Raw genomic sequence first — 13,372 nt, 5'->3', positions numbered from 1 at the left:
GGCTCATTGGCTCCAGTTGCAGTGGCAAGCAGCTCACTGGAGAGGAAAATAATCGGTAAATAATGACAAATTTCAGCCTGTCTCTCATACAAAGCTATCGCACGACTTTCATAAGTGTACTGGATTTAGCAAGTCACGAGTCACATGTGAACTGCTTGTATCATATTTTCATAAAATATATTAAACTTTCGTGGGACATACAAAGTTAAAAACAATATTAGGGTGAGTAAATGATGAGAATTTAATTTTTTGGTGAGCTAAAATGTAACTGCTCTCAGAATGAGGATGAGAGGAAGTCAGAAGTCAGACAGGAAGGTGTTTGAATGTTGTCGTGTAACTGAAGCAGGTGTGAACAGCACAGCACAGATTCTCTTTCTCACTCTCAGAGAGCGTGAGCGATCAGGTTTCAGCAAAGAAAAGGAACATTGTTTGAATAGCTGGCGTCGTCCATGGCAACAGGCGAGATGGAAAAGAGACAGAAAGAAAGAAAAAGGAGAAAAAGAGGCCAAGTGTAACCACAGAGCGGTGTGAGGTCAGTGCAGGCCTGCCATTCATCACACGCACACAAATCCTCAAATATATTCAACAGTTAATTAACACGCAGTCATTGCACTTTCTCTGTCTCGCTCTCTATTATTTTCCTAGATGGTTTTTCAGTGTGTTCACAGGTTTAGTCATGGTGCAAGTTCAAATGCTAAAAGTCATTTTTATAACCAGTATTTTTGTCTTGCTTTTCCAGTCTTAAAATAAAATAAGTTTACGTGAGAAGCAAAATTGGACTAAATACTAAGACTTGTTTACTTGATTTTTCTCCTTTATTGGCAAATAGAATTTTAGGTTTAAATTTATGCTTGAAGAAAACAAGTTTCAGAAGCTTCTCAAATAAATTTGAACTTGTTGTAGAGATATTTCTCTGTAAATCAAGATAAAATTATTGATTTAGATTTTTTCCTCTGTGTAACGAGCTTCTTAGCTCAGCAGACAGAGAGTCAGTGAGTGAACTGCATTAGAGGGATTTCTGTTCAATCGCTTCTGTGAAGATTCATGCTGAGCTTCTCTATATAATGTGCCGCTAAGCCGACATAGACTGCTGTTTAGATTAAATCCTGTGAGGAGTGTGGAGGAATGCGAGCGTGAGACAGTGTTTCCTGCTCAGCTGCTGAATCTACAGCAGATGAAATCCTATTTGCACGAGTTGTGTGCATGCAGTCTGAATTTAATGGAACTAGTTAAAAGCAGCAGTTAAATGGCAACGTCTTTCTGTTAAATTGTCGAACATACAGGGCAGCCTCTTTTGTCCAGTTCACAAGACAATGACTGTCTTCTATTGTACTGTTAATGTTGCACTGCTGTTGCACAGCTATTCATTTTTTTTGTATTGTGGTGTTAAAACTTCTATTTATACATTTTTAAATGTAAAATTGTTTTTAAATTTCATTCAAACATGCAGAGACCCTGTATTAAAATATGTTACAAAAGGAGTATGGTTTTATTTAGCTTGTAGTTAAGACCAATTATTATTGGTTAGGACAGTTAGTCCATGTGGTTGGGAGAGACGACTGTGTGTGTAGACAGAGAGACGTCTAGTCGTGTGGATTGGAGATTATGTTCAAGGTCGGGAAGCTGAACAGTTTTTTCCAGTTTTTGGACTACATCAGTTTATACTTTACCATCTTCACTCTAAACATGAAACACACACACACAGGCATGCACTGGTTTTATTTTACACTTATATTCTACACTTATTTTTACTAAAGTATGCATATGTTTTTAGCAGGGCTCAACTCTAAGGATTTTTTTTTTTTGCCTGCCTATATGGTCAGTGTTTCAGATTTTACTTGCACTGCCAAAATTGTCACTAGTACCACCACAACTGTGATGCTTTCATTTTTTTTTTGTTATCCGTGTAACCAATAAATAAGGATGTTACAACACCAACATTTTGCATTTTCAAGTCTATTTTTGAGACCATGGCAAAACCTTCTAGTCTAACTATTGTTTAAACATTATTAAAGACAAGTATCTGTCAGTAATAAAATAAGAACAAATAAACATGTTACAAGCAATAGATTAAATATACAAATTAAATTAACAGTGATTTAATAACGGTAGTATTCAGGTTCACATTACCAAATGAGGCATTGTATCAGCAATAACACAGGTTATTAGTTTTCTGCTGGTGATGCAGTGTTGCTAGATATTACTATGAAAACAAATAAAATCAGACAAATAAATAAAACCCAAAATTTGTTCACATGTATTGCACGTAAGATAAAGATATTGCTAACCCTTAACTGCAACTTCCCACTTTATTAACTTTCTAAAGTGTCAAATTAAGAAGAAAAGACAAGACCAAAGAAGCTTGTAATAGCTGGATGTGGCAACACGGGTGTAGGCTGTGCCAAACCTCGCTCACTCCGCCAGCATCTTGCAGCGACATTCTTCGTCATTTTCACACCACAGATGCTAAAATTTCTAGCAAACTGTGAAAGTGGATTAGCTATACGTACAGACACTCCATATGAGGAGTTCAAACAGCAAATTAGTCATTCAGAAAACAAAAAGTAAAAAAAAAAAAAAACGTTGAACCTTGGTGACCTCATATTTAGCTACGGCATTGGTGAGACATACTACAGAAATTGAATACTGAAATCAAATATAAAACTAACATTATAGTCATCACCTGGATACGTTAAATATAGATTAAGCCTTATTAGAGAATACTAAAGGTGATGTTTTTTTTTTTCTTGTGAAACTTGTGAAAAAAAAAATGTGAAAGATAATAAGACTCAGCATTGTGCACTGTCTAAAAGGCGGATTCTAGTGTGTACAAACAGAAAACCATCTCAGATAGAACGAATGGTACATTTAATTATTTTTCATATCCTCTTGCGCTTTATTAGTTTAAAATCTCTAGGTTAGTTTAAAATTTAATTTGGCAAGAATTAAAAACTTGTGCAAATGAAACTTTCGTGATGATCAGGTGAGTAACATTTCCTTCAGCTGTCCCGAGAATCTTTCAGGTGTGTGTTAGTCAAGATTATTGCAACAGAAGCTGTTGTACACACAGTTTTTGCAGCTCTACACTGTAAAAAAAAATAATAATAAAAAAAAAATAATACAAATTTACGGTAAAAAAAACTGGCAGCTGTAGTTGCCAGAAATTTACTGTAAAAATTAAAGTAGCGACATTTTAGGTTTTATGGATTTAAGTTAAATTTACATTTAAATACAGCACTTTTATTAACTGGTATAATGTTAATATACCAACCTATTGAAGTACTGAAATCTATTTTGTACCTTTGTAATACACTGATAACCACCAAAAGGAGGTGGTGATGAGAAAGTCATATGATAAACATCACAAGCAGCTTAAAAAAAAAAAAAAAAAAATTATATAAAATATATATATATATATATATATATATATATATAGGGTCATTCCAGCTGGAATCATCAAATGGTCCCCACCTGACCCCCCTCAGTTTGTCTGAAAAAAATCTATGTGATGGGTAATATGCCCAATAGATCATATACAAAATTTCAGATCTCTACTGTGCATACTTTTTTTTACAAAAAATCTGTAAAAAAAAGTTTGTTTTTCACCCCGTTTTGGCATCACTGTCTGAGTGACCATGTTCAGACTAAAATATCTCCGGAACTATTTGTGCCAGGTCCATGAAATTTTCTGGGCTAAGAGTCTTAGTCCAGAACTGCATGAATTACAACTCACAGCATTGTTACTGAATTTACACCTGAATGCTGGCCCTCTACTTTTCTTTGAAACTATTACTTTAAGGGTTTTCAGATGTCCATAGAAACCTCAATTTTCAATGTATAAGCATCAAACTTGGTAAATGGTCTGATATGTACCATGTCTTTCAGATCCTTTGACATCAGACAATAGAGTCTTATGGATGTTGAGATATTAAGGTCCAAAAATAAAAAAAACTCATTTACACCAATGTTCAGAGCAATATTTCCCATGAATGACACCAGGTGTGAACATGAAACTTTTTTTTTTTTTTGAAAGAGCATGTTCTTATTGATAAAATATAAAAAAATTGGGATGGGGTTTTGCCTCATTTTTCTGTAATAATTTTTAAAAAAATCATTGTTATGTGACATTCACAACTACTGTTGTACCAGCTATTTTGAACTCATATGCCTAAATTAATGCTATAATGCAGCATTCCATTGTGCTCGGGACTCGGGGAAATCCGACCTCCACCTCGGGAAAGTGCAATGGAACGGCCACTTAAGTTGGGGTTCCGAAACACACACTCGGGCCAGTTCAGTGCAGACCGAGTCGGTTGGAATTATCCGTAGGCATCCATATTTTTGCCAACTGTTACAATGGAACGCATTTACGACGGACATCGGGAGAACTAACTCGGATTCACCGACTACCGACATTCAATGGAATGCAACATAAGTACCTAATCTTGATGTTCCACCCAATCCAGTGAATAATACATCCATTTTCATTGAGAAAGGAGGGCAGTATTGATTAGAAATAATAATATTCAGGTGGTATGAGATCTAGCATCAATCAATCAGTCAATCAGTCAACAATGATCAATTTTAAGGTCAGTCGAGTATCAGGAACACCAGGATTCCATGTCAACTTTGAGGTTGACCCAGTTGAACAAGGCCTTCACATCACAGATATGGCCCCAGGACAATATGTTACTTGTGTGTATGACCGGCAGTGGTGGGTTGGTATCATCAGAGACGTCTCTGACACAGAGCAAGACATTCAAGTGCTTTTTTTGCATCCCCATGGCCCAGCTAGAGGCTACTTTTGGCCAAAAAGGGAAGATGTCTGTTGGGTGCCTCTCCAGCACATCATAATGAAAATTGATGTGCCAGTTACTTCCACTGGACGATGCTATGTCATAAAAGAAAATGAAACTGTGGATTCAGACACTTTCATGAACAACTTTCAGTAACTGTTATGTCACACATTTATTTGTGTTGGTGGTATACATTATTAAAGTGACTCATGTCTGGAAGTACGTTTTTTGTATTTTGTATTTTTTGTATAAGTGGAAGATTAATAAATTCTGTTGAAATGCCCATACCAAGTTGAATAGCAAAAGTGAACAATAGGATCAGTGACGAAACTCTGAGTTTTAAAAAAATCATTACAGAAAAATGAGGCAAAACCCCGTCCTAATTTTTTTATATTTTATCAATAACAATATGCTCTTTCAAAAAAACAAGTTTTTTGTTCACACCTAGTGTCATTCATGGGAAATATTGCTCTGAACATTGGTGTAAATGAGTTTTTTTCCATTTTTGGACCTTAATATCTCAACATCCATCAGACTCTATTGTCTGATGTCAAAGGATGTGAAAGACATGGTACATATCAGACCATTTACCAAGTTTGATGCTTATACATTGAAAATTGAGGTTTCTATGGACATCTGAAAACCCTTAAAGTAATAGTTTCAAAGAAAAGTAGAGGGCCAGCGTTCAGGTGTAAATTCAGTAACAATGCTGTGAGTTGTAATTCATGCAGTTCTGGACTAGGACTCTTATCCCAGAAAATTTCATGGACCTGGCACAACTAGTTCTGGAGATATTTCAGTCTGAACATGGTCACTCAGACTGTGATGCCAAAACGGGGTAAAAAACAAACTTTTTTACAGATTTTTTGTGAAAAAAGTACGCACAGTAGAGATCTGAAATTTTGTATATGATCTATTGGGCATATTACCCATCACATGGATTTTGTTCAGACAAATCTGAGGAGGTCAGGTGGGGAACTTTTCCAAAATTTGATGATTCCAGCTGGAATGACCCTATATATATATATATATATATTATATTATTATATAATAGATTATATAATATATCCAGTCTGTCTCTGGAATGACATGAAGAAACAGAATAACTGAAACAGAGTAAATCCAGAAGAACTGTGGCAACGTCTCCAAGATGCTTCAAGAGACCTACCTGCAAAGCTACCTGAAAAATTTTGCGCAAGTGCACCTAGGGCAAAAGCTGCTGTAAACGCAAAGAATGGTCGCACCAAATGTTGATTTCATTTAGTTAATAGAAGGTAATTGATAAAAAAAATCTATTTATGACAGCATCCTCATTTTAGTGCCTAAAACTTTTAACAGTGCTGCAGCTTTGCAGGTAGGTTTCTTGAAGCATCCTGGAGACTTTGTTACAGTTCTTCTGGATTTAGTCTGTCTGAGTTTGTTCTGTTTCTTCATGTCATTCCAGACAGACTGGATGATGATGAGATCAGATCTCTGAGCAGAGCACTCGCTGTTGTCAGACTCCTTGTGCAAACAAAAATCTCACTGGATTATTACGATTAATGGCAAAATGAATGTTTGGAAATGTAATCTGATATTTTCTTACTGACACACTACAGCAAAAGACCGACTTTAACTGACTTTAAACCATTTTTTAGCTGATGAAAATACTAGTGGCCTAAGACTTTTGCACAGTACTGTGTGTGTGTGTGTATATATATATATATATATATATATACACGATGTATTAGATGTAATATACAACCCTAACTCACACAACTGATAAGAAAAACAGAAAAGAAATATAGTTATTTCAACTAAAAACCATCAAATGTGAAATGTAACCCAGTACAATTCTGGGAATGTCAATTTACAGTTATTTACTGTAAAGTATACGTTCTTTTTCCACTTCTAAAAACTGTATACTACCAGAAAAATTACATGTAATGTCCAATACAGTTAGTATAGGGCAGCTTTGCCATTGACCAATTAATAGGTTTTACTGCAGCATTTTTTTCAGTTTTTTACTGTTAAAATCAGTCATTTTTACAGTGTACCTTTAAGACTTACCAAAATAGACCTCATTGTCTTTCATCAGGACATGCTAAGTAAGTGACACATGGTTTATATGTAAATGTGAGTGGTCATACGATATTGAATCATGGTTGTGACATTATTAACGTAACGATTCGTGGATGAGCTTCTTTTAAGTTCATTTAATATATATTCTGGGTGGTCTGTGAAATACATTGAACTCTTATTTAAAAGATCAAAATGTTGTCTTCTGGAAAGTGTCATATCTAATTAATATTTAAAAGAAAAAATGTTTTTAGAATCTATTGAGAAAATCTGCCAGTATTGTCACACATGTAGCTTTCCGTAACTGTGATGGAATGCAGTGAATACTCCTTTGTGCTGTTATTGGACTTTGGCCATTCAGTTAATTTGGGGTCATCCTGATATACTTAGATGCGTTACATCACATCAGAGCTCAGCATATTTGTAGTGACTAGCAGTGCTGTTTTCTCTGCTGTGATGTAGATGGTTCCCAGTAATAAAGTTACTCTCTTTCTGCTCTTAATTTTGAATCGGCATCTTTAATTCAAACCACAACCCTCAACGCTATAAATGCAGATTACAAAATCCTTTGGACGCCTCTAACATGTTCTTTCCCCCTTAAAACTGCAGTTGAAAAAGCCCTCTTAAACCTCCACAGAAAGAGAGGTTAGCGGTAATGATATCTGTATCTATGTTGTTCCTTCTGAGTAAATGTTTGTAGTTCTCAGGTGGATTTATGTGACGATAAAAACGTCCGTTTCCTGTCTGATCAAAGTATGGCGCTGCTCAGATGAGCTGACTGACTGTTGTTGGCTTGGATTGTGTGTGTGTCATGTGTAGTCGCTCAAGCTGTGACATGCTCCAGGTAGTCCACATTCAGGAAATGTTTACCAGGTTAAATCACACTCCTGAAAGAGTCCTAATCAGTAGACTGATCTCATTCCCTGTCCTGCTCTGAATGAGTTTAATCTAATGAGACATACCTGAGTTTCTCTTCAGATCTACAGAGCACTGAAGGAAAACGCTTGTGTGAGAAAAAGAGAGCTGGCAAAGATTTGAGCTTTGACTTTGTTCATTCAGAGTTTGGAGCCCAGTCTTTGTGTCTCTCCACAAAATAATACTATTTAGGCTAGTTTAACTCTGTCTACAGTCGGATTCATTTTATATAGAGTTTCTCCTCAAATTTCTACTCTCAGACTGATAAAATATAATTAGTGGAGCCCAGCAAGATCATTTTACTCAAACCCAATGTTTTATTGTTCCTCTCTCACAGTGCTCAGCCTTAATCTGCTTGCCCTCTTTCCTATTTCACACACACGTTGAACTCTTTTCATTAATCGGGAAAAGATTTGATAGACTATTTAAAGGGATACTACAGCCAAAAAAGAAAATTGTCATTGTTTAGTCACATTTTTTTATGTTATTCCAAACCAGTGTGACTTAATTTTTAGTAGACAGAGAGAATTTCAAACTGTAAAATAAAAAATAATCTTTAACAATAAATAATTTTCTCTTATTTTTTTTGTCAGAATTTTTGTGTTTGTGGCTGAAACAAAGAATAAAATGATCTCATGAAATTACAAAAACACTGTTTTTCTTTCCATATCCTCTCACTTTCTCAGCTGTGGTTTAGTTCACTGAGGTTTATGTTATGTTTAATGAGTTTATGCGTTGACTAAAGTCAGGTGCGTTTTTAATGTCTGCATAAGTTCATCGTACAAATTCTTTGTATGTTGATTTATAAAACTTTATTGACTACAAAGAATAGGTAAACCTCTCTAAGGCCTAAATGATTTTGTGTATGTTTGTGCAGTAAATGTTTTGAAGTGATTTTCTCTGTAGTAAATAAAGTCTGCTTTCACCAGGCTGATATTCTGTCCCTTTTTGGCACAATTGTAGAGAAGCTGATTACAGCTTTGATGTTTTGGTTTTATCGATAATGTCCAGCGTTTTTGCAATAACTGCAATACTGGGCAGGGGATTTGGGAAGGGGTCTCCTTCTAATAAAACACACAATAAGCAGTGAAAGTATGAGAGATTATGTTATTAATGAGATTAAATGAGATTATGGAAGTAAATGAAAAGTTAATGTGTGTTATTAGCCGTAATTGACTGTTGTGTTTCTGGGGTTTCAGGTATACAGCACGTTCTCGAATGAAGAGTACGACCGGAGGAATGACGATGTGGATCCTGTGGCGGCGTCTGCAGAATACGAGCTGGAGAAACGGGTGGAGAAGATGGACGTATTTCCCGTGGAGATCGAGAAAGGTGAGGCTGTGTCTTTCACAACATACTCCAACTCTCTCTGGAATTGAGTAATTAAAAATGTTGTGACATCTGCTGATTTAAGTCCACTTCCAAAACAACAATTCACAAATAATTTACTCACCCCCTTGCCATCCAAGACGTTCATGTCTTTCTGTCTTCAGTTGTGAGAAATTATGTTTTTTGAGGAAAACATTTCAGGATTTTTCTCCATATAATGACTTCATTGGTGCCTTGATACTGAATTTCCAAAATGTAGTTTAAATGCAGCTTCAGAAGGCTCTAAACGATCCCAGCTGAGGAAGAAGGGTCTAATCTAGTGAAACGATCGGTCATTTTTCTCGGAAAATAAAAATTTGAGCACAAAAGCTCATGTAGCACAGGTTCTGGGATGCGCGTTCACGTATTATTGAATCACGTCGAAAGGTCACGTGGAACATAGGTGGAACCACAGACCCAGCGTTTACAAAGCGAATGCGCAAAGATAAGAAAGTGCACCTAAGTCAAACGCTGTTTACAGACAAAAAGGTACAACGATGTCGGACGATTCTGAAGTTGTAGGAGAAAATAACATGGAGTTTTTCGACATACTCTACCTTTTTGAGCCGGAGTACACAGACGATGAACTTGTGGTGATTCGAAGACGTGATTCATAGTAGTGATGGGAAGTTCGGATCATTTTACCAACTCAGACCTTTGAGTCTCGTTCAGCAAAATGATCAAATCTTTTTTCGAGTCATTTCATTCATTTTACAACACATCTACTGCTTACACAAACGTTGATCACACTACAAACAAGACAAAACTATAATGCTATAAGAAACAGAAAAAATTAATTCATTGTTTACCTGGGTCTTTAGTCTATGATTAGCTCACCTCACCTCTTATCTGACAAGTTTTCGGGTTTGAGTCATTCATTCATCACTCGAAAAACCCGAAGACTCGAAACAAGTGAACTAATTCCAGTACAGAACCTAATAGGAGACGAACTCCCCGAGACGACTCGTTCTTCCCAAATCACATTAAAGATTTGTTCAAAATGAACGAATCGTTCAAGAACACGCATCCCAGAGCCTGTGCTACACGAGCTTTTGTGCTTTAAAAAGTATACAAATTTTTATTTTTTGAAAACAATAATCATTTCACTAGATAAGACCCTTCTTCCTCGGCTGGGATCATTTTGAGTCCTTTGAAGCTGAATTTAAACTACATTTTGGAAGTTCAAAATCGGGGCACCAATCAAGTCCATTATGTGCAGCAAAATCCTGAAATGTTTTCCTCAAAAACCATAATTTCTTCACGACTGAAGACAGAAAGACATGAACATCTTGGATGACAAGGGGGTGAGTAAATTATTTGTGAATTGTTGTTCTGGAAGTGGACTTCTCCTTTAATGGGGTCATGACATGGATTTTTTTTTATTATTTTAATATGTTCCTTGAGGTTTACTTATAATGTTAATAAAGTTTTCATGCACAAAAAAAAAAAAAGATTATTTTTAACCCTCATTCTGACCCTCTGTCTGAAATGACCTGTTTTAAGGGGCGTGTCCTTTAAGGTTTCTCCGTAATCGTCCACTGTTATGATTGGTTAACTTCATTGTGTAGGTAACAGTATCAACGCCCCCTCGCTATTGCATGTTTTGAGTGTTTTGACAACATGATTAAAAAACAAAACAAAACTGTAATTTCCAGACAAAGCATTATGAAATCATTTCCTTACAGTTTGTGATGCAGCTGCAGTCAGATCTAGTTAGCGCTTCATCTTTCAACTAAATTTTCTTTGTGAACTCTCCATGAAACTGTGCCTTAATTATAAAACAACATGCTCCGAAGTCCCAACAATCCTCTGACATGATCCGGGATGAAAATAAACTATCCACTTTTTACGTTGGAATCCTTCTGATATCTGCACAAAGATGTGAACAAGTTGTTTAAACCAAACGCATCAAAACAAACGGTCTTTATCCTAGAAGATCAAGACAAATTTGATTTCTCATGTCATGACCCCTTTAACACTGTGAAACACCATATTCTACACCTCTGTAGAGTTTTATGTTATAAATTGACTAACAATGTCATACAGGTTTTTTTGAATTACAGAAACATTTGTAATTTAGTTTTCACGCTGACTTTTCCATCTCACTGACAAAAATAGATCCATTGTCAGTAGTGTAGAGATGTATGAGATACAGAAATTAATTGCTTTTAAACCAAGCAGCTTTTTATTGTTCAGAGGTTTGTTCCCAAAATCAACTATAGTCCCAAGTTCTGTCATAACTAATAGAGTTCAATAGAGAAATTGCAGCCATATTTAGCTTTTAGGAAATGTCCCCCAGTGCAGCAAATTCACATGACCAACTTAAACATGAGAGAAGTCCAGCTCTGTATGTAAATGATCATTATGATTGGCTTGCATCTTTGCATGTGAAATGAATATCCCTGCCAAGACACTCAACTGTAAATGTTTGTGGTCATATGTTAATAAATTCATGTTTCAGTCATTCAAGTCATTTAAATTTTTTTGATTCTATTTTTGGTTTAATTCCAATAAAGTATCTGTTTGAACTGAGAAGGAACTGTACATGTTAGAGAATGCCTGCATCAGTTAAAAAAAAAAAAAAAAAAAAAATCTAAGACTTACTCTCTTACGTCTCTTTGTGTAGGTGATAAAGGGCTGGGGATCAGTATTATAGGGATGGGTGTCGGGGCAGACCAGGGTCTGGAGAAACTGGGCATCTTCGTCAAGACCATCACGCAGGATGGAGCTGCAGAGAGGGATGGGAGGTGAGATCTTAAGATCAATTGAAAGATGAAACATTTGGACGGGCACAACAGAATTTCTTACAACAACCAGACATTCAGTGTAGAGTTTTTCCAGATGATTTTCATCCATCAGATGAAAAAACCTATTTTTGATTGCATAAAAAAAGTAAGATCACACTTCTCCTCAACTGGCCTTGATATTGTGTCCTTATAATATTGTCCTAACTGGTCCTTTTTTTCTTAATAGAAATGCATACTTTTATTCAACAAGGACAAATAAAATCAATAAATTACATAGTAAAGACATTTTCATTGTTGCAGATCAGTTCTATTTTAAATAGTTGGTGTTCATTTGCTATTCATTAAAAATGTATCATGATTTCCATGAAAATATGACGAAGAGCAACTGTTTTTAATATTGATAATAATACAAATGTTTCTTGAGCAGCAAATCAGCATATTAGAATGATTTCTGAAGAATCATGTCACATTGAAGACTGGAGTAATGATGCTAAAAAAATTTATTACATTAAATGGCAAAAATATTTTACTATATTAATGTTTTACTGTATTTTTAACCAAATAAATGCAGAGTATAAGAGAGTTCTATCAAAAACCTAACCAACACCAATATTTTGAACAGTGTATAGACTGGTGAGCCCTGTTTAGTGTGATTTTTATGGTTGCAGTAGTGGTGGGCATGTCTTCGTGTGCTGCTTCCTGAGGGCAGCTGAAGCAGGACACACATGTTTGATCTGTCTGATGGGCTGTTTAACATTCCCTGTCCAAACACTGCATTTATGACTGTGTCACAGTACAGAAAACACACACTTCCTCTTTCCTGTGCATCTCAGCACTCCCTGCCAACTGCCGAAGGCTTTTTAAAGCAGACTTTGTTTGAAATACTTACTGCCGTTTGGAAAAAGCAACCCAGCTGGGTATCAGGCCCCAGGGGTGTCCGTCATAAACATGTTATGATGTATAGTTAATAGGTCATGAGTGCAGATTAGGTGTGAGAAGTGTTAGCAAGCTGTGCTTTGGCCAGAGAGATATGATTGCTTAAATATTACTGATTATGGTGTCATGAAAATGTACTTAGTGTATATTTCACGTCACAGTGCAGCGCTTAGCAGCACATTTACAACAGTCTGAAGTGCATTGAATTAAAGTGCCTAGATGTTTGACTTTGTCAAAGTGTTGACTTTTAGAGGTTTTCATTAGAGTATGGTTTGGAGCTTTGTGGAAGGTAATGTATGTTATGTTATCAAATAATAAAGTAACTGGTAGAGTGAATTACATTTCATGTACTTTTTTACATATTTACATATTTTTAAATTAGTTGTCTGCACAAAATCTGCTAAGTTTAAGGCCCAAACATACTCAAACATACACAAAGTTTTTTTTAAATGATTTTGAAAGAAGTGTCTTATACTCACCAAGGCTGCTTATTGGATCAAAAATACTGTATTGCGAAATATGACTACAATTTAAAATAACTTTTTTATTTGA

The 13,372-nt window shown here is 35.7% G+C and overlaps 1 protein-coding gene across 4 annotated transcripts in view; it reads left to right on the top strand.

The window, feature by feature from the left end:
• ppp1r9ala (protein phosphatase 1 regulatory subunit 9A-like A) overlaps positions 1-13,372 on the top strand; it is a 58,287-nt gene that overhangs the window by 24,264 nt on the left and 20,651 nt on the right. For all 4 annotated transcript variants that reach the window (XM_051119077.1, XM_051119075.1, XM_051119076.1 and 1 more), the window contains exons 3-4: positions 8,969-9,101; positions 11,764-11,884. In XM_051119077.1, coding sequence (XP_050975034.1) covers positions 8,969-9,101; positions 11,764-11,884 — 254 coding nt within the window. The remainder of the gene's footprint in view (positions 1-8,968; positions 9,102-11,763; positions 11,885-13,372) is intronic.

This window comes from Labeo rohita, chromosome 9 (genome assembly GCF_022985175.1).
Source record: "Labeo rohita strain BAU-BD-2019 chromosome 9, IGBB_LRoh.1.0, whole genome shotgun sequence".
Taxonomy (NCBI): domain Eukaryota; kingdom Metazoa; phylum Chordata; class Actinopteri; order Cypriniformes; family Cyprinidae; genus Labeo; species Labeo rohita.
The sequence above is the reverse complement of the archived record's forward strand: the minus strand, read 5'-3'. Positions and strand labels throughout refer to the sequence as shown.